This window comes from Rattus rattus, chromosome 4, assembly GCF_011064425.1.
Source record: "Rattus rattus isolate New Zealand chromosome 4, Rrattus_CSIRO_v1, whole genome shotgun sequence".
Lineage (NCBI taxonomy): Eukaryota > Metazoa > Chordata > Mammalia > Rodentia > Muridae > Rattus > Rattus rattus.
The window spans coordinates 47102358-47126922 of record NC_046157.1 but is presented as its reverse complement, the minus strand read 5'-3'; the positions used below and the strand labels follow the sequence as shown (position 1 = coordinate 47126922).

The 24565-nt window shown below is 45.1% G+C and overlaps 1 protein-coding gene across 1 annotated transcript; it reads right to left on the bottom strand.

Annotated features, from left to right (window-relative positions):
• Positions 1–352: 352 nt before the first annotated feature.
• Positions 353–24304, bottom strand: LOC116898940 (interferon-induced GTP-binding protein Mx1). Its single transcript, XM_032900356.1, has 14 exons — positions 23957–24304; positions 21838–22022; positions 14913–15105; positions 13080–13217; positions 12114–12268; positions 11720–11858; positions 10156–10354; positions 9062–9140; positions 7969–8091; positions 7484–7625; positions 6086–6250; positions 4667–4743; positions 3582–3821; positions 353–1625 (listed from the first exon to the last, which is right to left on the bottom strand). Exons 2-14 carry the CDS (start codon positions 21913–21915, stop codon positions 1395–1397), a joined length of 1959 nt encoding a protein of 652 aa, XP_032756247.1. The 5' UTR covers positions 21916–22022; positions 23957–24304; the 3' UTR covers positions 353–1394.
• Positions 24305–24565: the final 261 nt, after the last annotated feature.

Below are 24565 nucleotides of genomic sequence, written 5' to 3'. Positions count from 1 at the left end.
TGGTACTCGGTTGCCTTATGGGAACTTAGGAGAGTGGATCTGTTTTTTCATGCAGGAAAACCCAAAGTGGCTGCTCTCAGAATCTGTCAGCATGTGTTTTCTGCTTAAATGTGACATTCAACATTTCTTTATGATTTCTCAGCCTACACTGGTAACTAAGAGTGGGTGAGCATCACCACTGTTTTGTCTGTTCATACTGCCCGCATTGTCTTCCATTGGAAACACTTGATCTATCTCCTTGTTCTCTCTCCCCCATCAGGAAGAGTGGCTCAGTGCACCTTCCTTTGCTCCTACCTGCTCCCCATCCTGTGGGATTCAGTCCCCCTCAAATACAATACAAATCATACAGGTGTCATTTAGCAAGAATTTTATTGGAAGAGCTTGAAGTGGAAACTTCTAGTTTCTTTAGAAAGTTATGTCAAATGATGTTTTGCTGGGGCACACAGGTGAAAGGGTGTCTTGCTGAAGCAAACTTGTGAAAGACTGTTGTCCTGAAGTGGACACAGGTGAAAGGATGATTTAATATTGCAAACACGTGAAAGGACCCATGATGAAGGAGATAAATACGGCCCCACAAAACAATGGGAGACGAGCAACTGAGCGTTGGTTTGCTCTGCCTACTTATTCTTCACTAACAACGTGCATGTAATGGTTTGCCTTGCATAGCATTGTTGGGCTCAACTTTTGGTAACACTGCCATTAGAAGAAACTTGCCTAAGAACTACTTGTGAGGTTCCTGAGGCAGTTTGCTCCTTCCACAGCCTCACCTCAGGCTGGCTGGCGAGCTTTCTTTAAGATTGATCTACAGCTGCTGGTTCGTGCCTGGTGTCTGCCTGCCTAGAGGACTGATCTGCAACTTCTGAGTCTTATTTGGTGTTTGTTATGCTGCCAAAGAAAGTTGAGCTCACCCCCAAAGAACTATTGCTGAGCACTTCCCCCATATCTTAATAACTTTTCTGTTCCACTACCTCTGATGGGTGGTGGGCTAAAAGTGAGGTTGAACCCTTGCTAAAATTAGGTTGCAAAAAATTTATGCCTACAAAGAGCTGTCCTGCCAGGACTCTGTCACACCTCTAGCACTACTCCAGGCAGAGCAGTACAAAGCCAGGAGACATCCCTTCTGAAGTACTCAGCCAGGACATCCTCCTGACAAAGAAATGGCAGTTAGGAGCAGGAAGGACCCTGAGAGGTGCCATCCTCCTGTGCTTTGAGAGGGTCGTGTCTTACTACTGAAGTAGAATGACTCTCCATGGCTCCTCTCTTCGTCTCCTCAGAGTTTGCAGAGGGCATGCTTCCACAGTCTAAAGGCAACATACTAACATAAGGTAAACAGCTAAAGGGTCATTGTGCAGGGGAAGCTAGTTGTGACCAGGGAAGTCACATAGCAAGCCTGATTAATTGGAGAATTTGGCAAGCTTCCGCTGAGCCTCATCCAGCCTTAAAAGCCGCCTCTTCAGGAACTTCTTCTTCTCTCTGCTGTCACTCTGCTCAGTCAGGAACCAGTTGCACTTACTGGTGTCCTGTAGAAGCTGAAGCATTGCTTTCTCCATTTCCTGCCCAAATGTTTGCAGGATGAAGTACTGGATGATCAGAGGGATCTGTCTCCCAATGTTCCTTCTGCACTCCTGGAAGTAAGGGACAAGTCACAAGGGGTTGAAAGTAGAAAGAAAGATCTCCTAGGAGTTCCAGAAGGACCCAGATTTCCAAGGATGGATATCCGAACAGGTGCAAAATACTAGCCCAGTCTTAGCCCCCATTAGCATACAGACAGAGCATGACCTAGAGAGGTATCACGTTGGAATTTGCCCAACTAGCTTCCCTGGACATCAAGTGGATGGGCCTTCAATCAAAAAGGGTAAAATGAACTGGAAGGTAGTCTACAGATAGCCCAACTCCATTTGCAAATGGCAGGTCTCTCTGCTGACAGCATCTGTCTTTGTAAAGCCTCAGACTTCTCAGCAGCAGGGAACAGGGTTATACAAAGTCCCAGGCAGAGCCCTGAGTTAGCTACCTGAAGGAAGTCAGTCTCCAACTGGGGGAGAGGATTCTCTCCCAGCCACACAGTATACCCAACTCTCCCTATCAGAGTAGTGTCTTAAACACTCAATACTGATGGCTCTGCAATTCTCTAAGACTCAGTTTCCTTCCCTGGGATGCAGATACCCTGATCACCGCCCTCTGGAGATGGTTAAGCCAATTCATCTTATCAAAAGATGGAGTAAAAGGAAGTTAGGCAGATCAAAGTACCAAGTTGGCAGTTTGAGGACATACTGCACGATTACATACTGCTTAGGATCAAAGATTGCTGGAATGTGGCTCTTCTCCAAATGGAAGTGGGAAAGAGAGATGTTAGGGATGCAGAGGGAATGAGCACCTCAGCCACCCAGACATGGACACCTTGAGGGGAAGCAGGGCCACAGCTGGGAAGAAGGACTGATACCTGCAGACACAAACCCCTGACTTCAGCTACAACATGCAGAGACCTTTCTACTATGCTCTAAGAAATGAGCCAGTCAGGAAGGACAGATGCCCTGTGCTGGTAAGAGATCCCTGGAGTGGCCAGACTCGCAGATACTAATAAGGTGGCGGCTGGGAGTGGAGAAAACTGGAATCAATATTTAGTGGAGACAATGTTGTTTGTGGCAAATGAAAAGTCTTGAAAGGCCATAGGGCTAATGTAAAGGTTTTTAATGTCTCTAAATTGTGACACCATACAGTGGTTGAAATGGAAAGGCTTATGTTTTACATGCTTTACCAGAATCAAAGCAAAGAAGTTAAGTAAGCTATAGGGTCCCAGAAAGCCAAGCTGCGTGGCACACTAGACACACAGGAGCTACCCCGAAAGGGTCACATTGGCCCTGACATACTGAAAGGCTCCCAACCAAGCAACACAGCACCTAGAAAGCCTAATGTACAGAGCAGATGTACACATAGCCACATAGCCTTTCAAAGTGAGTGGCAGAACATTCTCCAAGGACACAGGCCAATACCTGAGCCTGCTTGATGCTGAAAACTAAGACGTCCAGGTAGGTTAGAGGTGTGGTGAAGCACTTGGGAGTCTGAGGTAGAAGGACCCCTGCCCCTGCCTGCCACCAGGAGTCTGGGGCCACCCTGAACTATGCAACTGGGTTCCAAAGCTGCCTAAGCTGTAAAAGGAGACCTTGCCTTTAAAAAAAGAAAAAGAAACAAATGAAAAAAAAAAAAACCAAATTACTAAAGATGTGAAGTAACTTAAGAGGTACAAGAAGATCCTAGGAACTTTGCTAAAATCCCAGAAAGGCAAAGTCTGATTAAAATACAACAAACACAAGTCCGGGGAAATAGCATTCCCACTACCGAGCCAGGTCTCTCTGGGGCTCATACTGTAGAAGTGGGTTATGGAAACTGCCAGCTAACCCTGGGAGGCAACACCCCTCCCCCCTCTGAAACAGCTGCAAAGCCCCACATTCCTGGTGAGGAAGGAATCCCCTGGGACTCAGGAATTTGCTGTGACTAACTTACACACATACCCCTATATGGAAAGGTACCCTGAAGGAGAAAGAATGGGCTGGCAGCCCAACTGGAAGCATTCCAGAATTTACCTGGTAGTAGGCATTCAGGTGCTGGGTCATCTCAGTGGTAGTCAACTCCTTTCGAGGAGAGTTATGTTGAAAGGCACCAAAGGTTGACTTCTCTTTCTCAGCTTCCTTCTCTCTGATCTCCTTCAAGGCTTTCTTGTAAGCCTGGTCCTGGCAGTAGACAATCTGTTCCATCTGGAAGTGAAGTCGGATCAGTTTTTTGGCTTCTTTTTCTTGGTTAAATCTGATGTCTTCAATTTTGGACTGCAGGGAGAGAAAAAACAGTCATTGACCTTCAAGAAAGGCATCACGGATATTAAGAACACAGGCTGCCAGGCACATCCATCACCTGGGAACAGCCCCAGGGTCCCCTTGCTCAGCTCGTCCATGCCATTCTACCAGCTAAGGGTAGGAACCAGGGGAAGCCTGAGCCAGATGTCAGTCTCCCTCCCCACCCCCCGCACCCCCCATGGGAGGCTCAATCTTCAGTGCTAACCTGATTGAATTTAGAATCACTCAGGAAACTAGTCTCTGAGTAGGAGAGGCATTTTCAGAGAGGTTTAAATGAGATGGGAAGACCTGCCCTATTGGGGCAGTGCTATCTGATGGATTGGGGCTCTGGAGTAAGTAAAAAGGACAAAGAGCTGAGTGTAGGATCCAGCCTTCCCTGGCATCACAGACATCACAGACTGTACACCCTCAAACTGTAAGCCAGACCCTCTGTCAAGCTGCCCTTGCTGTGCACCAGGTCAGAAGTAAACATCTCTCAAGGAATGGCAAACAGGTTCCTCCCACTTTTATTATACTTCATGTTCCAGTGAAGTGTACAGAGTAGAGGTAGGGCCACTTCCTCTAGCATGGAAACATGCTTCCCCCTGACAAGGCTTCCTGGACCTGGGGTCTCTGAATTTATTCCCTCCCCTCTTTCCCTTCTCAAACCTGTTTTAACCAGAAGACCTGTAACATTGTCTTGAAGACACAAACTATACATTTGAGTCTTCACCTCTCTTAACAGACACAAGAAAGTTGGAAAGGTCTCCAACCAAGAAATCTGGTCCATATCACGCTTATTTATTATTCTCTTAAAAACAAAATGTATTTGGATTTACCTTGGCAGTACTGTGGAGGTTTAAAAAATCACCAAAATTGTTTGATGAAACCTTTGTGAAGGCATTTTTGACCGTTGCTGATGAAAGAAAAAAAAAGTTCAATATTGACAAGACCATCTGTATAGACTGGGAAGGAAAGTAAGGTAAATGTGGCTAAAACCATGTTCCCTCTCTGTCTTTTCCTCATCCCCTTGTGAAGACAGGGGAGGGTGCGTTCTGTGGCTCAGCAACTATGCAAGTGTCTGAAATCTCTCTATCTCTTGTCATGGCTTATGCCCCCTTTATCCTAATCAGCTTCCAAGGATATTTCTAGCAAATTATAGATACAGCACTTCCTTGTAAAAACCCACTCCCTCTGTCTTGTTTCTACCCGTGAGCCCCTTGTGCCTGGTTATCTACATGAAAGGAGCCCAAAAGCCATTAATAGAAGTCAGAAAGTGCACGTTAGTTCCTTTCCTCTGGAGAATTTACTTCTGTCTGTGAAAGTTGTCATATAAGTGACTAAAGCCTCTATGCCACGGAAGACAGATGTAGACATGATCACCTGACAGAACCTCCCACAGGATGCTCTGGGAGAACCACAGTCTGACACAGATGCCTCAGCCATGGCACACAGGGCACACCCTGCAAGGCCATCTGCTAAGGGCTGCCAGCTGACCTACTCTGAGGGTCACTGCTCTTTGGTATGGATACAACGCCATGGGAGGGTCCTTTGTAGTTTCCACATGGTACACAGCATCCATGAAGCTTGCTCCCAAGTTCTGTGATCACCAACTCAGAGGGCCAGCCAAGAGAACCTTGGCTCTGACAGTGCTGCTGTATCGAGGGACAGTCTCTTGGGACCTATGGGCTCTGTGCCAACTCCAGGAAGTAGAGCAGCAGTGCAGGAAGTACGTGAAGTTCAAGGGGACTTCGGCTGGACAGCAGAAGTGAATTGGCACTGATCCCCGGAGGCAGGGCTACTGCTTACACAGGGAGAGGAAAGCTGAGGCAGAGCCCCTGCAATGGTGAAGGACCGGCTTCACCTCACATGAAAGACTCTGGCTGTGCTCTTTCCAGGATCAAGGTAAGGACCTAGGAAGTTAGGTGACTGTCTTCTGACAGTGAATCCGTGTGCCCATAGGGTCAGAACACACTGAATTCCTGAACACCACAGTGGCATCTGGAGCACAGAAAACCTGCCACCTACCTAGAACTAGCCCAAGAGAGCCACTCTGAGGTGTAGCACTGCTCTGAGGTGCTCTGAGGTGCTAATGTCCCCTGCCCCAGAAATAAAATGCTAAGTATGATAACAGCATTTCTCAGTAACCCTCTGTACCGCTCACCAGCAACCCTGTCAGTACTGCCTACTGACCCCGTGCAGGATTCCTCTGTACCCTTGTGTAACATTATTCCTCAGTGACTCAGAACACTACTCACTAGTGACCCTGTGCAGCATGTTCAGAGCGGGTTCTTCCAGGGCCTTGACTTGCTTCTTGATAATGTTCTCAAATGCCTTATAGTCCACAAACCCTGGCAGCTCCCGGCCACGATAATGACTTTCAAATTTTTCCATCTGGCTGTGTATCTCAGGAGAACCTAGGGCTGGAAGAATTGTTTTGCAAAATCCATTAAAAAAAAAAAAAACCCTCCACTCCAGACGTTCTGAAAAGATGAGCAGCAGTGAAGAAATTCAGTGAAATAAATGTTGATCTGTTCCTCTGAAACCACAATAAGCAAACAGTGTCAAAGGCCACTTCTCCCAGTTGAGGCAAAGGTGAAACCAGGATCCAGGAGGAGAAAACCAGAAGAAGAAATGACCACAAAACAACCTTGTGTGTGAGGGTTTATGACTCCATTCGGAATTGGCCAGAGAGGGGTCAAAGCACACTGTGGGAAGAGACAGTGCTCTGAATAAGGGGTCCCGGACGAGCACCTGCACGGCCCAAGTGTACATAACACAAAATGCTGGGTTCTCTCCCTATTTCCATAACGATATTTGTGGGAGACAAATATTAGGTGCAGACCTTCCCAATCTCCCTTTGTGAAGTCCTGACTGTGCTACCTACCTCAGACTGGAAGGCAGCCCCTTAGAAAATGCTGGCCTTTCGCACGCAGTAGGACTCCTTTACAGTGGACTTGCCAGTGACTTCAGCAAATCACAGGTCTATGCTATGACCCAAACTTCAGGCTTCTGACACCTTACCTTAAGGAACCGCCACCCTCATCACTGATCAATTCTTCTCTCTCTCCATCCCTGTAGTCACGGTTGTGCTTTCCATATACCTATGTACACCATGTGCATCTGCTCCATACGCAAGGAGCACAGATCCTTCTAGAAGCCATGGTTAACTATCATAGTTAACCTGCATTTTTCACTAGACATTCTTAAGAATCCAGGAAAGATAGCCTGGGGCCTAGAACTGAAACAGAGCAAATATGGCTCCTGTGCCCATGCTCTAGCCATTCTCATCCTCAGCATAACACTCCCAAGTGTCCCCCAAACCCCAGGTCTGTGGTGTTTCCTGGAGTCACTGCTGTGGGAGTAACACGTCCTCCAGGTTCATAACTTCATCCCTACTGGGCTGGCATTGAAGGTGGCCTTTAAGAAGTGACCAGGACATCCTGGCCTCACCCTCACAGAGGAGAGGTGTGTTCTCAGAACAAAAGCCAGAAGAAGCTGGTTCCCATCGTCCTCATACAAGGACCAGGCTAGTCTTGAGAGCACCTCATCTTCTGGTGCCTTGACCTTCAACTGTAGGCAAGACCTTCTTTACCTTTAGCAATTGAATTCAAGTTACTGAACTATGAAGCATATCAACCCAAATAGACACTCACTTTTTTTGAAATGTTCCTCAATATAATCATTCCAAGCAAGAAACTCATTTCGCAGTTTGGTGAACAGCCGGCTTTCTTCCCATGATATGTTTTCTTGTGCTTGTACCAAACTTAGGATATCCTTATTGAAGACATTGATTTTCTGTGAAGGAGGTAATATATAAGGCCAGTTGGATAGAGAACATGCATGCCGTAAGGATTGCATAATAGGGAGAAAAGTCTTTGATGTCAGGAAATCCCAACCTCTCCTTCCCCCTCCCCTTTTGGATCCTGGAGGAGCACGCTTCTGCCAGTGTGGGTGATTGGAACACGTTCCACAGTCCCTGTGAGCTCCACCCTGATTCCATCAGTGCTTCTGCCCCTTGCAGTAATACTACTGGACACAATGTGTTTCTGTCAGTCTTAGGAGAGGGAGGATCCAAGAGATCCCTGTGAGATAGTGACTGTTGCAGGAATCATCCATGGGAGTCACAACCAATGCTCACATTCATCAGAAAGGACAGCCTCTCACTGTTATCTTCTGGTATGTCTGCTCCGTACTTCTGCAGCTCCTCACTCGCAATCTGATGATTCTCATTTATTTGATTTTCCAATATTGGCAGCGATTTCTGAAGTAGAAATGAGTGAGACATACAAATACAGACTGGGAATGTGAAGGAGGCCCCAAGCCTACTCAGAAGCATGGCTGTGACACAAGCAGCTCATCCTCTCACTCTGTGTCTCCTCAGCTATGAGCCTCAGCAGATACGATTTAATGGCACCACAGAGAATATGTGTGATGTTCTGACAGCCTCTGAAGATTTCTCTGGTGCACACTAGTGTTTTAGACACACCATTTCCACCCAGGTCTACCTGCACATGAGTGCTGGGCATACAACTCCATAATGTTGCCCACTATATATGGTTTCTACTTAAAAGAATCAGCCAGGGACAGTTCTTTACATAGCGACACATGAACTCTGCAGAGAGACCCCACAGAGCACTTCCTAGTAGCTTCTGAAACAAGAGCAACTGGACTACCATGAGATCCCTCAACTCTTGAGTTTTCTTCCATGATCTCTACAGTTCTGCTGTCCCTAGGCAACTTGAGGCAGACAGCTCAATGAGAAGCCACCTCTTTCTACATCAAAGAAGCCCATAGAAGGTCACTAAAGGTCATGGTCCCTGGGAGATGCACTGATCTCCACCTCCATCCTGGGGGCTACAGGAAGAAGAACATTGCTGAGTAAACAGGTTTGACAACTAACTAAATCCACATATGCAGTATATTCTCACTCCCCAGGTGAAACACTAAGGCATTTTGTGATGCCCACTCCACCAGGTCAGAGAAGAGCAAGCAAGGCTTCTATCTGAAGACCTGGCTTGAGTTTTAAGCTCCCATGATCAACTCCATAGTGAGGTCATGCTACCCAGAACTCAGGGTGACAGCAGTAGGAACCAGCACAAAATATTCTGATGCCGGAGTCACCAATTCCCAAACACTACATGTCTGTGCAAAGGTAATCTCTACTAGCTTGTATGCCCAGGACTGTCCCGGTCCTGGCTTAGCTGAAGGAACATACAGTTGCCCCTGCTTACACAGATGTGGGAGGTGAGCTCCATGGTCAGTCTGTTTGCCAAGCAGGGCACTGTGGCCTTCCCATCCTCGAGAAGAACTCTGAGGGAACAGGAGAGAGGGTCCCATCAGACCTGGCCAGAAAACAAGTCTGCAGCCTGCTGTGGGGGGATCCAGGACAGTTTGGGTACTATGAGTAAATGGGATACTTTGAGATTAGTGCTCATGGAGTACTTAGAAGTGGGTTTGTTGAATGATGCAGGGGAATCAGCTTGGATAGTTCTACAGTGGACTACAATGATCCCCCTCGGCTCATGTAATAAAGTAAAATCTGTTCTCCAGAAAACACATGTACACAACTACAGATATGTTATAGCACACACATCCCCATCTATGTGTGATACACATAAACACACATACAAGTATACAACACATCCTTCCATGTGTTATATGTGAGTAAACACACATATGTATACTATACATTAATATATGTATACATTTCCATATAGGCTACACATGTACAGATGCACATGTAATACACAACATGAAAAATATACATAATGCCTATAGATCCCAGTCTTCATACACTGACATACATGTCTACATACATGTGATGGGAAATGATAAGGAAATGGATAGAGACACAACCTGGCCCAAGAAAGCCATTAGCTACTGATGGAAGGAAGCCACACTGTTCCCCTGGAACCAAAATCTGTGTTCCTAAGAAGTGTTATCACTCTTGAACTTATAAGGCAGCAGAGAGGTGCTGCTCTTCCATGAGTAACAACACACTCCTACTTGGGTTGAATTAATGCACCGGTCAATTGGTAAGGGCTGACAAGATGGTCACTAGGGGGTGCCTCCCTCTAACACTATCTGAGTTCAATCCTGGCTCCATCTTAGTTCACCAAGAAGAAAACCAATTCCACACATTGTCCTTTGATTCCATATGTGCACCATGATGTTCTCACACTCTCTCTCTCTCTCCCTTCCTCCCTCCCTCCACCCCCCTCTGCCTGTCTCCCTCACTCCCTCCCTCCTCCACTCTCCACATCAGGTCTGCTCTTGACCAGCAATTCAGCAATTTTAAATACATGGGACAGCATAACAGAGACACCTGAATTGAGGATGTTCCTTGAAGAAGACTTGCTCATTCTGAAGAGCCTCAGCCAGGCTCAGCTGCTTCTGGATGTCCTGCTGACCCCTGCACTTGACTATCATGTAGCCCTTCTTCAGGTGGCACACAAGGTTCCGCACCACATCCACGACCTTGTCTTCAGTCCCTCTGTCCACCAGATCGGGCTTGGTCAAGATCCCTGCAGATCAGGCATTGAGATCAGAGGACACACAGTGACCCAGGGCTAGTGGTTAATGGCGTTGAACACAGCTCATTGTGGCTGGTACCATCCCTGAACCATCCTGGGTTCTACAAGAAAGCAGGCTGACCAAGCCAGTACGCAGCACCCCTCCATGGCCTCTGCATCAGCTTCTCCTCTGAGGTTCCTGCCCTATTTGAGTCCCTGCCCTGACTTCCCTGTGATGGACTGTTACCTGGAAGTATAAGCTGAAATAAATCCTTTCCTCTCCAACTTGTTTTTGGTCATGGTATTTCATCACAGCAATAGCAACCCTGACTAAGAAACCATCTTTGGCTTAGGCAGACAGGGTCACTAGAGAACCCATGCAAAGTGGAAAGCCACCCAGAGAGACTTATGTATGTAACCTTGTGAAGACAGCAAAGCCCCTCTGTCATCTACAGACTCCTCAGCACCTCTCCATGGCCACCTCATTCTTCATTCTGCCATGGACTTTACCATGGCTCCTGGCCCAATGAGTCTCAGCAGATATGATTTCCTCCCTGTGCTTGTCCACCTCTGACTCCTCGGGCCTTTTCTACCAGGGAGATGAGATGAGGAGGTCCCTTTTTCTGGCCTCAGTGGGATTCTGAGCTTGGTCCATCTGGATCCTGGAGCTGTATCTCACTTGCACTCAGTCACCATTGTTATTGTTGTAAGACCCCAAAGTGGCTCTACAACAGAAGCACCCACAGAACATAAATTGACAAAGTGACCACTGCAATAGCAAGAGGGTATAAGGTTTTGTAATCCACGTACGTGGGGTTGCTCATCCACTCAGGGAGAGGCAACCCCAAACTCCTTTTATTCCTTTCAGAGGGCAGACTTCAGCAACAGGGTTAGCTGGCCTATTCTCATTAGTGGTACACAGGACAAAGGAGATGGTCAGGTATTGGCTGGCCTACTCAAGAAGCTGTTCTTGGCTCAGTTGGTCACTTTCCTCATCCATCCCTACACCTGGCCTTGGAGAATTACTGGGAAAGGGCTAAGTTGGCACGTCCCTTAGAGGGGGGAATGAACTGGGTGGTCGAGCAGGGTCAGGATAACATCTTGCGGTTGTTCTTGGAATCTACCTCAGGGAGGGGTAGGGGGAACAGTTGTTATTGTTTTGTCTTAATTAACTTAGTCAGAATTGCCTCAATATCTTGATCACTAAAATTTTGTCATAACATTAGGCAACCTGACGTCAGATGTATCTCTCAGAAAGGTCACAAGTTTGTCATAGGCATCCTGACCACCAGACGGATTTCGCAAAACCTTGTTTTTACAGCTTTGCTTTTCACATCTATGAAACTTTATTTCTTCATTATCTCCCACGTTCCTTACCTATGGTTCTATCCCCTTGAGGGTCCACCTCCTGAGCCATTTTCAGGGCCTCTGTGGTGGCAATGTCCACATTGCTGGGGACCACCACCAGGTTGATGGTCTCCTGTTTCTGGATGTATTCAGTGATAAGTCTCTTTATCTGTAAGAATGAGATAGTCACTCTTAATTGTGGAGACAGGATCAAGAATGAGATGGTCCTGAGCAACCACTTGCTTCAGGGTTCAGGCCCTGGCCTCCATAGACTGCACCCATTTGTCTCCTTGTCTCCATCAAACATGGAGGTCATGGGAAAGCCTGGCTATCCAGTCTTACTTCCATGTCCACAATGTCTCTCTTAGACATAGCCCTGGACATAACCCAGCACCCCTGTAGCCCAATGTGTCTAGAGTCTCACCTTGTGTTCGATGTCTGCAGGCTGGTCACCTACAGCCACTCTTGTGATACCAGGAAGGTCAATCAGAGTCAGGTCTGGGACATGTGGAGAGCTGACCTCCAAGCTAATGAGATCAGAGCTAATCTTCAACCCTTCCCCAGCAATCAAGTTCTGGGCTGAAGATGAAAAAGAAAGCCCATGGCAGTTTAAGGAGCGCATCTCATTCCAGAGACTTTTGGGGAAATACACTGTAATTTGAATATGAAATGCTATCCCTGAGATGTTCTTATATAGAAAGATTAGGTTATATTGGAAGGTTCCAGACACTTAAGAAAATGGGCTCTAACTAGAAAAAAGTAGATCGCTAGCTGCAGGCCACAGGTGTTTTATATATTATTTCTGCCCCTTCCTGAGTTCTTTGTGCTTCTTATCTGCCAAGAGGTAAGAAAGCTGCTCTGGGTAGAGAGGAATATTCTTCCTTGTACCCTGCTGGCACTATCAGTGAGAGTCACGTGTGCACACTGAGGACAGTGATGTCCCAGGGAATCCATATGGAAGGTAAAATTTCAGGGAATCCCTAAAACATGAGTGGACATCCATAGGGCAGTGAGCTCATCCTGGACAGGAGGAGCCCTTGCTGCAGGTGTCTGTCTGTCTACACATTGCATTTGGCTCCTTGCCCTTAGTAACAGAAGCTAGGGTGGAAACTCTCACATCAAAACCTTAGCTAATGTCACCCTACTCTACTCAATAGCCACAGTGTTTGAGATGTTTTCTTCTGATGTATGCTGGAAACACAAGTGGCCATGTGTAACAGGGTTAATCCATTCCAATGGCCGCAAGCCCTAAATGAGATCATGAAGTTAAATGACCCCATGGGTCCAAATGAGGGAAGGCTCCCAATGTGGAAAGGCCCAGAAAGTAGAGAATGTGAACATAATGGGGGCTCCCTGTCCAGAATAAGGAGCAATGTATGCATGTACATACCTTTATTGATTTCACTTTCTACCCGTGAAGGGTGTGAGATCTCAATCTCGGTGTCCTTATAAATGACCTTGCCGTGCCATTTTTCTCCCTGCTTCAGTTGCTTCAATTTCAGCACCAGAGGACACCTGGTAACAATACCTAAAGGGGACAGCCACATCAGTCTTGGGCTCTGCCATAAAAGGCCTTGGATGGATGACCCTCAACATCTCACACACTCATCTGAAAACACTGAAAACAACTCTCTCTGGCCTCACCCTTGTTGGCCTGATGCCTTAAGTGCAGGCTTACCCCAAGCCTATTGGGAACCAGATTATTTTTGTACATTTGGGTTTGGAAGCTACCAATGGTTGGAGGCTTGCTGCTTCCTTGTGATGTGCTGTTCAATGTGTTTATTTGTTTTTTTTGTCGACTCACAAGCTAGAGTCATCTGGGAAGATGACTCCATCAGACTGGGCCATGGACAAGCCTATGAGGCCCAGTCTTGACAAATGATTGACATGAGAAGGGTGGGCAGCTGGCTGCCATTGGTTCCACCCCCTAAGCAGGTTATCCTGGGTGCTATAAGAAGGCAGGCTAAGCAAACCATGAGAAGCAATCCAGTAAGCAGCACCCCTCCATGGCTTCTGCTTTAGTTCCTGCTTCCAGGTTCTTGCTTGAGTTCTTCTCCTGGCTTCCTTCCATGATAGAGTGTGATCAGGACAAGTAAGCCAAATAAACCCTTTTCTTCCCAAGTTGCTTTTGGTCATGGTCTTTGTCACAGCAACAGAAAGCGAACCCAGGGCTCCAACTGTGTATGTAGCAGAGAATAGCCTTGTTGGGACACCAGTGGAAGGGGAAGCCTTTGGTCCTGCCAAGGTTGCAGGGGAATATGGAGGGGCAATAAGGGGGATGTATGGGGGGGAATACCCGTGTGGGGGAGGAAGAGGGGATGGGAACATATGGACAGGAAACCGGGAAAGGGAATAACATTTGAAATGTATGTAAAGAAATATATCAATAAAAAATTAAAAAAAAAAAAAAAAGAAAGCGAACTAGGACACCCCAGCCCAGGAGGCATCAGACTACATCTTCTTTCCTTCCTTCCTTCCTTCCTTCCTTCCTTCCTTCCTTCCTTCCTTTCTTCCTTTCTTTGTTTCTTTCTTTTTTTGCTACTTACTTTCTCATTTATTGCGTTTTTAATTTACATTTTAATGTTATCCCCATTCATATGCGAGTATTTCCCACTAACCCCTTACATACCTACTCACTATGTCTTACAGGCTGCTTTATAGTCCCCTATTAGAAATCTCTGCAGATTCTACCTGCGTGTCACATCTTACCTGCATCATCACTGATCTCCTGGGCCTTGAAGCTCAAAGAGCAACCCTAACCTGAACACCGACATTTATGCACCTTGGGGATGATGGATCTCAGAAAAGAGATCATAACGCCCATGCTTCCAGACACTTGGTCACATCTACAGACTGAGATTCTACACAATCCACAAATGTACAGTGAGTTGGTGTGAGGAACTGAAAGCCCTACTCCACATGCCTGGCCATGACATCTATAGTGACTCTGTTGGATCCAGAGCCTGAAAGGAGGTAACTTAGGTTGATGATGGGCTTGAGAAGCTCCGTGGGTGGAGTCCTAGCAACTAAGACTGGCACCCTGTGAGAGGAGGAAGAAACTGTAAGACCGCACAGAGGAAAGTCTGCCCACAAACCTAAGAGGAAGACCATGAGAAGCCACACCTTAAACTTCTTCTTGCTGTGTACCCAGAACTGAAAGGGGACCTGTTTCTACCTTTGAAGTCCCAGGGCCCACAACCTAGCAGAGTGACTGAGCTCTCACCACTGCCTCTGGGGAGGGCCACTCCAGACAGTGCTTCCAGCACAGAGCTCTTCCCTGAACTCTGGTCCCCAATGACAGCAATGGCAGGCAGGGCCAGGTCTTGCTCCACACCCAGAGCTCGAAGGGAGTCGATGAGGTCAATGCAGGGCCGCACCTTCTCCTCATACTGACTGCAGAGGTTGTCCACAGACTCCTAGAGGGGAAAGCAAGAGTGAGGTCGTGTTCCACAGGAAGTGCTCCAGCAATAACCACTGAGTTCATTCCCCTGATAGAGTACTTAAACAGATGCCACTGTTGTTATGAAGCACAACAACACATATGAGAGAACAGAGAGTTGGAGAGTTGAGTAACAAAGCCAAAATGTGATGGCTAGTTTGGGATCCAAACGAGACAACCTATTGCCTTCTCTTAATTTTTCTCTCCTGTGCTGCTTTCATGAAGTCACACATATAATGACTAAATATACACAGTTTTTTTCAGATATCCAAACCCAAACAAATTCAGCCCCAGCACACCAGTACCACAGGAACTGTGAAAGGCATTCTGTGTGTAAAGGGAAACATGACAGGAGAAGAATCCTGAACACTGGATTCCACATAGGGTGACTGCTTTAGTTTCTTCTGAATTTACCATCCTTAAGTGATACCGAAGCACAAACAACAGCAATGCATTGTGGGGTGTTTGGTTAATAGAAAAGAAAGACCATGACAGAATGGAAGCTGACAACACATGGAACCATATTCCTATTAATTATACCTCCTACATATTAAGTGGTATTGTATCATTTAGAGGTGCCATATGCCTATCAAATTAAAAATGTACGCTATAAACATCAAAAAAGCAAACAATAAACAGAGAGCATAAACTGCATTCACAAAAATATAGTGTTTAAGCTGGGTGGTGGTGTCAGTGGTGGCACATCCCTTTAATCCCAACCACAGCACTCAGAAGGCAGAGGCAGGTAAACCTCTCTGGGTTTAAGGCCACCCTGGTCTACAGAGTGAATTCCAGGACAGTCAGGGCTACACAGTATCAAAAACAAGCAAACAAACAAACAAGCAAACAAACTATAGATAGATAGATAGATAGATAGATAGATAGATAGATATTGTTTAATAAAAAGGTGAAACAGAAACTTAACATAGAAAGAGAACAACAACACTGTGTTCTCAACCAACAGCAGCATATCATATTAAATATAAATGGCTTAAATTCTGCTCCAACAAGCAAAATGATTCTGAAAAAAAAAAAAAACACAAAGAGGGAGGATGGCAGCCTCTGGTCCCAAGATGTTGAAAAACTACAGCAAGAAGGTCTGTTGTTTCACAGAAAAGAACAGGCCATTAGTGGATCAGACCACACAACCCTGAAAGTCACCACATGAAACTAGTGTAGACAATGTGCAAAGGCAATGTGAGGGAAGGGAGGACTTTTTGCTCAGCAAAACTGTCATATACTTAAGAGAAAAGACTTACACCTCTAACTCATAAAAATAAACTCATGATTAGTGGAAAAGTTAAAAAAACTGTCTTAGTTATTTACAATGATAAAACACCAACCAAAAGCAACTTGGAGAGGAAGGGGGTTACTGAGGCTTTCAACTCTCACATTCCATCACTAAGCGGGACAGGACCTCAAGGCAGGAACTTTGAGGCAGAAACTGAAGCAGAGGCCATGTAGGCTGCTTACTAGATTGTTCCCCATGGCTTGTTCACCTTCTTTCTTACAAAATCCTGACCATTAGCCCAAAGGGTTGCATTACCCACAGAGAGCTGACCTCTCCCATATCAGTCATCAATTTAAAAAGTTCACCACAAGCTTGTCCACAGGCTTCTCTGATAGGGCATTTTCTCAGTTGAGGTTCCCTCTTCTCAGATGCTTCTAGCTGGGGTCAAGCTGACTTCAAATTAGCTAGCACAGCCCTACTTTCAGAGATACAATCGCAAAGGCAAAATTAACAAAAGAACTTACTAATAAACACAATTTTATGAGAACTAAACACTTGCTTGAAAAAAATCCAGACAAGTCATAGAGAGAAAATATATATAAAGCATCTATCTGAGCAAAGATTTGTACCTGAATATATTAAAAAGCCTCTCAAAAATCAACAATAATGAAAATCTACCACATAGCTTCTCCAGGGAGGAAATACCACAATAAGAACTCAGGGAAGGCTGGAGGCTGTAAGGCCGGTACAATATATCACACCCAGGACTCAATATTCTGCCAGCCCCTAATAACCCCCTGGTTTCCAACTAACAACATTCAGTGAAGGAGAAAGATTACTTGGCCCAAGCAAAGTAATCAGCTGAGATCAAGATCTCCATCTTGCCTCAGAAAGACAAAGCATCCATCAGGGAAGCAGCAGCCTTTACTCCTTTATAGCTTCCCATATGTATGCATAACTGCAGGCTGAACCCTCTGCTCAGGTGAACACAGCTCATGACCTATGGAGAGTGGCTTGCTTTCTTTCTTGCTTGCTTGCTTTCTTTCTTCTTTCTTTCTTTCTTTCTTTTCTTTTCTTTCTTTCTTTCTTTCTTTCTTTCTTTCTTTCTTTTCCTTCCTTTCTTTCTTTCTTCCTCCTCCCTCTTCTCTCCCTCTCTCTCTCTCTCTCTCTCTCTCTCTCTCTCTCTCTCTCTCTCTCTCTTGCTACTTACTTTCTCATTCATTGAATTTTGATTTACATTTTAGATGTTATCCCCTTTCCTGGTTTCCCCTCCAGAAACTCACTATCCCTTCCACTCTTCCTGCTTCTATGTGGGTTCTCCCTCACCCACCCACCCACTCCTTCCCACCTCCCTGCCCTGGCATTCACCTACACTGGAGCATCGAGCCTTCACAGGATCAAGGGCCTCTCCTCCCATTGATGCCCAACAAGGCCATCCTCTGCTACATACGCAGTTCTTCTTCAGCTTCATGTAGTTTGTGAATTGTATTTTGGGTAGTCCAAGCTTTTGGGCTAATATCCACTTATCAGTGAATGCATACCATGTGTGTTCTTTTGTGATTGTAGGTTAGCTCACTCAGGATGATATTTTCTTGTTCCATCCATTTGGCTAAGAATTTCATGAAGTCATTGTTTTTAGTAGCTGAGTAATATTCCATTGTGTAAATGTACCCATTCCTCTGTTAAAGGACATCTGGGTTCTTTCCAGCTTCTGGCTATTATAAATAAGGCTGCTATGAATGTGTCTTTGTTATATGTTGGAGCATCTTTTGGGTATATGCCCAGGAGCATTATAGCTGGGTCCTCAGATAGTACTATGTCCAATTTTCTGAGGAACCTCCAGACTGATTTCCAGAGTAGTTGTACCAGCTTGCAATCCCATCAACAATGGAGGAGTGTTTCTCTTTCTCCACATCCTCACCAGCATCTGCTGTCACCTGAGGTTTGATCTTAGCCATTCTGACTGGTGTGAGGTTTATAATCTGAGTTGTTTTGATTTGCATTTCCTCGATGACTAAGGATATTGAACATTTCTTCAGGTGCTTCTCGGCTATTCGATATTCCTCAGTTAAGAATTCTTTGTTTAGCTCTGTAACCCATTTTTTAAAAAGAGTTATTTGGCTCTCTAGAGTCTAACTTCTTGAGTTCTTTGTAAATATTGGATATTAACCCCCTGGGATGTAGGATTGGTAAATGTCTTTTCCCAAATGTTGGTTGCTGTTTTGTCCTATTGACAGTGTCGTTTGCCTTACAGAAGCTTTGCAAATGCCATTTGTCAATTCTTGATCTTAGAGCATAAGCCATTAGTGTTCTGTTCAGGAAATTTTCCCCTGTGCCCATGTGTTTGAGACTCTTACCTTTTTCTCTTCTATTAGTTTCAGTGTATCTGGTTTTATGCGGAGGTCCTTGATCCACTTGGACTTAAACTTTGTACAAGGCGATAAGAATGGATCATTTTACATTCTTCTACATGCTGACCTACAGTTGAACCAGAACCATTTGTTGAAAATGCTGTCATTTTTTTTCTACCGGATGATTTTCACGCCTTTGTCAAAGATCAAGTGACCATAGATATGTGGGTTCATTACTGGGTCTTCAATTCTATTCCATTGATCTACCTGTCTCTGTACCAATACCATACACTTTTTATCACTATTGCTCTGTAATACAGCTGAAGGTTAGGGACGGTGATTTCCCCCAGAAGTTCTTTTATTGTTGAGAATACATTTCGCTATCCTGGGTTTTTGTTATTCCAACTGAATTTGCAAATTGCTCTTTCTAACTCTTCAAAGAATTGAGTTGGAATTTTGGTGGGAATTGCATTGAAACTGTAGATTGCTTTTGGCAAGATGACCATTTTTACAATATTAATCCTGCCAATCCATGAGCATGGGAGATCTTTTCATTTTCTGAGACCTTCAATTTTGTCTTCAGAGATTTGAAGTTCTTGTCATACAGATCTTTCACTTGCTTAGTTAGAGTCACACCAAGGTATTTTATATTATCTGTGACTATTGCGAAGGGTATCATTTCACTAATTTCTTTCTCTGCCTGTCTATCCTTTAAGTAGAAGAAGGCTACTGATTTTTTGAGTTTATTTTATACCCAGACATTTTGCTGAAGTCGTTTATCAGATATAGGAGTTCTCTAGCAGAATTTTTTGGCTCACTTAAGTATACTACCATATCATCTGCAAATAGTGATATTTTGACTTCTTCTTTTCCAATTTTTATCCCTTTGACCTCTTTTTGTTGTCTAATTGCTCTGGCTCAAGTAGTATATTGAATAGGTAGGGAGAGAGTGGGCAGCCTTGTATAGTTCCTGATTTTAGTGGGATTGCTTCAAGTTTCTCTCCATTTAATTTGATGTTGGCTACTGGTTTGCTGAATATTGCTTTTACTATGTTTACGTATGGGCTTTAAATTCCTGATTTTTCTAAGACTTTTATCATGAAGGGGTGTTGAATTTGGCAAATGCTTTCTCAGCAGCTACTGAGATGATCATGTGGGCTTTTTTCCCCTTGAGTTTGTTTATATAGTGGATTATGTTGATGGATTTCCGTATATTGAACCACCCCTGCATCCCTGGAATGAAGCCTACTTGATCATGATGGATGATCTTTTTGATGTATTCTTGGATTCAGTTTGTGAGAGTCTTGAGTATTTTCATAAGGGAAATTGGCCTGAAGTTTTCTTTCTTTGTGGGGTCTTTGTGTTGTCTAGGTATAACTGTAATTGTGGCTTCATAGAACGAATTGGATAGTGTTCCTTCTGTTTCTATTTAGTGGAATAATTTGGACAGTATTGGTATCAGGTCTTCTATGAAGGTCTAATAGAATTCAACACTAAACCCATCTGGTCTTGGGCTTTTTTGGGGGGGGCGTTGGGAGACTTTTAATGTCTGCTTCTATTTCTTTAAGAGTTATGGGACTGTTTAGATGGTTTACCTGATCCTGATTTAACTTTGGTACTTGATATCTGTCTAGGAAATTGTTCATTTCACCCAGATTTTCCAGTTTTTTTGAGTATAGGCTTTTGTAGTAGGATCTGATGATTTTTTTGGACTTCCTCAGTTTCTGTTGTTATGTCTCCCTTTTCATTTCTGATTTTGTTAATTTGGATACACTCTCTGTGTCCTCTGGTTAGTCTGACTAAGGGTTTATCTATCTTGTTGCTTTTCTCAAAGAACCAGCTACCAATTTTGTTGATTCTTTGTATAGTTCTTTTTGTTTCTACTCGGTTGATTTGAGCCCTGAGTTTGATTATTTCCTGCTGTCTACTCCTCTTGGGTGTATTTGCTTCTTTTTGTTCTAGAGCTTTCAGGTGTGCTGTCAAGCTGCTAGTATATGCTCTCTCCTATTTCTTTTTGGAGGCACTCAGAGCTATGAGTTTTCCTCTTAGCACTGCTTTCATTGTGTCACATAAGTTTGGGTATGTTGTGCCTTCATTTTCATTAAATTCTAAAAAGTTTATCTTTATTTATTTCTCTCTCTTGATCAAGTTATCATTTAGTAGAGCATTGTTCAGCTTCCATGTGCATGTGGAGAAACCAAGATTCCATGACAAAACCAAATTTACACAATATCTTTCCACAAATCCACCCCTACAAAGGATAATAGACAGAAAACTCCAACACAAAGTGGGAAACTATACCCTAGAAAAAGCAAGAAAGTAATCTTTTCTTCAACTAACCCAAAAGAAGATAGCCACACAAACATAATTCCACCTCTAACAACAAAAATAATAGGAAACAGCAATCATTGGTCCCTAATATCTCTCAGCATCAATGGACTCAATTCCCCAATAAAAAGACCTAGACTAACAGACCGGATACATAAACAGGGCCCAGGATTTTGCTGCATGCAGGAAATGCACCTCAGTGACAAAGACAGACACTTCCTCAGAGTTAAAGAGTGGGAAAAAATTTTCCAAGCAAATGGTCCCAAGAATGGAGTAGCCATTCTAATATCAAATAAAATTGACTTTCACCCAAAAGTTATCAAAAAGGATAAGGCAGGAAACTTCATACTCATCAAAGGAAAAATCCACCAAAATTAACTCTCAATTCTGAATATCTATGCTCCAAATGCAAGGGGACCCACATTCATAAAAGAAAATTTACTAAAGCTCAAAGCACACATTATACCTCACACAATAATAGCATGTGACTTCAACACCCTGCTCTCATCAATGGAAATAGAAACTAAATGGAGAAATGGTGAAACTAACAGAAGTTATGAACCAAATGGATTTAAGAGATATCTATAGAACATTTCATCCTAAAACAAAAGAATATACCTTCTTCTCAGCAACTCATGGTACATTCTCCAAAATTGACCATATAATCAGTCACAAAACAGGCCTCAACAGATACAAGACAATAGAAATAATCCCATGCATCCTATTAGATCACCATGGACTAAGGTTAGTCTTCAATAACAACAAAAAAGATGGAGAGTGGCTTTCAATAGCAGCTCACCATTGCCTGGCTCTCTTCAGAGGTATCAGGATGTTTCTGTGGTGTCCGGTGACTGCATGCAGAAGTCCGCTCCTTCATTTTGACGTTCTAGGAACTCACTCTTGCGTGTTTTCCAGGTGGATTCCGGTTGGACATAAAGGGTTTGATTCAGAAGACTCTGGAAGCCTTGCCACTGGGGTCAGGCACTTGAGTGAGAAACACATGGAAGATATTGATATCTGAAACTGCCCAGCCTTCTCTGTCCATCACAGGTGTCTGTGCTCCCTGAGGCATCCATCATTTCCTCTTCTAGAAGAGGTGAATGCATTCTGTGTGTACATTAGGAAGGCAATCACAAAAGAGGAATGATTCTAAAGCCACTCACAGAGTCTGTCCATCTAGAAATTTTTAGACACAGACACAACTTTTACTTCCCTGTTTTTGAAATACCTCCCATTTCCAGAACATCTCAGGTTTTAGAATAAAGAGTGCCTTGACCCTCATCTGTTGTTCCATGGCTGCTTTAGTTGGTCTTATGACACCATCAGGTCCCCAGGGCTTGTGTCTCATGAAAAAGGGTTACATGTGACCAGTCTTCAACAGGATTTTGGGGCATCTTGTGTGTTTTTGCTTCTCTGCTATGTATACACTGGGTTCTGTCTACAAACTACAAGTGAGGGTGACTCTCTGCTGAGTCACCTTTGGAACTTGATGGATCCCAGAATCAAAACAACTCAGGGGTCATACCTACTTCTGCCCTCTCAGTGCCCAGGGAAACCAGCTGCACTTTCAGTCTAAAGTGAACTCATCTGCCCACGTAGATTTTGTTCCAGTCAAGGGGAAGAGGCCCTGGATTCAGCACCACCCTATTCATGGTGAATGCACAGGGTCTGCACTTCTGCGACTTCTCCTAACTCTTTCCCTCTGCAGATCCCATTGCATAGACTCCATCAGGGCAGCCCCACAACATTTCATGGAGGTTCCTGCCTCGTAGGAAGGTCAGGGTCAGGTGCATCACAAGTATGCTGGGTTCTAAGCATGGCTAGCCAGGCAGGCCTGTGGCCATTCCTGCTGTCCTTGGGGTTGTTGGCTCTGCTTCCACTCTATAGTAGACAGTGGTCACTTGCCAATGGTCCTCTTGTGCCATATACCATGTATTCTGGACAAAGATCCCTGTGGAAGGGCTCCCCTATTGGGGATATGTCCTCAGCCCAGTTGGAAGCAGGAACAGCATGGGGGTAGAATCCAGCTCTTTTCACTGTCAGAACCCCTAGCCACCTACTACCATACCTTTCTAGAACAATTCTAAGATGTTAAGAGTGGGAGCCTTCCTGGGTCCATCAAGGTGTTATAGTGGACACAGAGAGGTTCAAGAACCCTTTCCTCTCCAGGATTTCTGCCCTCCATGTTCCCTGCAGTTGAGCCTTTGAGAATCAGAGATCTGAGGGACACCTGCACTCAGCAGAGTTAGGGCTTCCGCTCACACAGAGCAGGTCCTTCCTGTCTAGGGACTGGGAAGACCCTGGACAGATGCATTTCTCTATGAAGATCCTCTGTCAGCCTTTGCAGCAGCCTGCCCCTGGGTCACCTGGCTTCCTCCCACCCTTAACAAGAGACCTCCACCGGCTTTCTCACAGACTCCTGGCCCATGCAGCAGGGGATCTGGAACTTCTCATTTAGGTCTTAGCCCCAGACCCTGGAGGACCTGGGACCCCGCCCTCTCCTGCTGCCTCCTGGCAGAGATGATTGCAGTTTGGGGAGCTATTTCAAACTGCCCCCAGAATCAGCAGCTGGGTGGGGCTCTGTGTCTAGCCCAGAAGCTCCACCTGTGCTCTCACTGACCCCCTTACCTTAACAGCACCAAGAAATGTCCCACAGTTCCCCCAAGGATCCACAAGAAACCCAGAAGCATCCTTGCCCTGAGCTAAGGGGTGTCCCCTAGATACTCAGCAGCCTACTGCTTAGTGACAGAATGCATGGCTTTCTGGCTGCAGTGTCTGTAAACAGCTGTCTCCACCCCTTCCTAGAGAGAACTGAAACAGAGAGATTGCCTGAGCTCACTGCCTTCCCATCATCACATCACACACAGTCACTGACCTCATTATTGGAACAGCACCAACAAATGCCCTGCAGTGCTCACCAATGTCTGCAAAGGAGCCTTACAAGGTATCCTCTATCCTCGCACAGAATTCAGTGCAATACTCACAGCTCCTGGGTTGGCGACTGAGTGTGCAGCTGCCAGAGCTCAGAGCTCTTTAAACAGTGCTGGCTCCGCCCCTTCCAGAGGAGAATAGAAACTTAGTGAAAAGGCCTGAGCTTGCTGCCCACCCGCACCCCATATACACATATGGAGTCCAGAAATGAAACAGAAAGGGAGCTCAGAAATGAAACTCACCCTCAGGGGACCATGTCTTGGTCCTGAGCACTGGAAATTGATACTGTAGTCTCAACCTACCAACACAGTCTATATGGACACCAGCTCAGATGGCTGCCTGTTTTCCCTCAGGATCCTCCCAGCTCTGAGCTGCACCTTCAGCCAGTTTAACACAACCTACACTAACTTTCTCTTTTCACTGGATTATTCCAGCTGCACTAGGACGGGTCAAAGACAAACCACACCAGGAATCACTGAGGAACCCTGCCAGCCCTTCTGGGTCCCTTGTGACCACAGGTTTAGAAGGCTGAGCACAGTGCTGCTGCAGGGCTGGTGGAGGTGACAGGTGCTGGCCTCCAGGGGCCTGCTGCACCT

Coding starts and splice junctions, on each gene's coding strand:
- LOC116898940 (XM_032900356.1), bottom strand. CDS start 21,915: ATGAAGGAGCGGACTTCTGCATGCAGTCACCGGACACCACAGAAACAT. Junction 12,269..13,079: donor AGAAAGTGAAATCAATAAAG/GTATGTACATGC, acceptor TTTCATCTTCAG/CCCAGAACTTGATTGCTGGG. Junction 1,626..3,581: donor ACCTGAATGCCTACTACCAG/GTAAATTCTGGA, acceptor CCTTACTTCCAG/GAGTGCAGAAGGAACATTGG.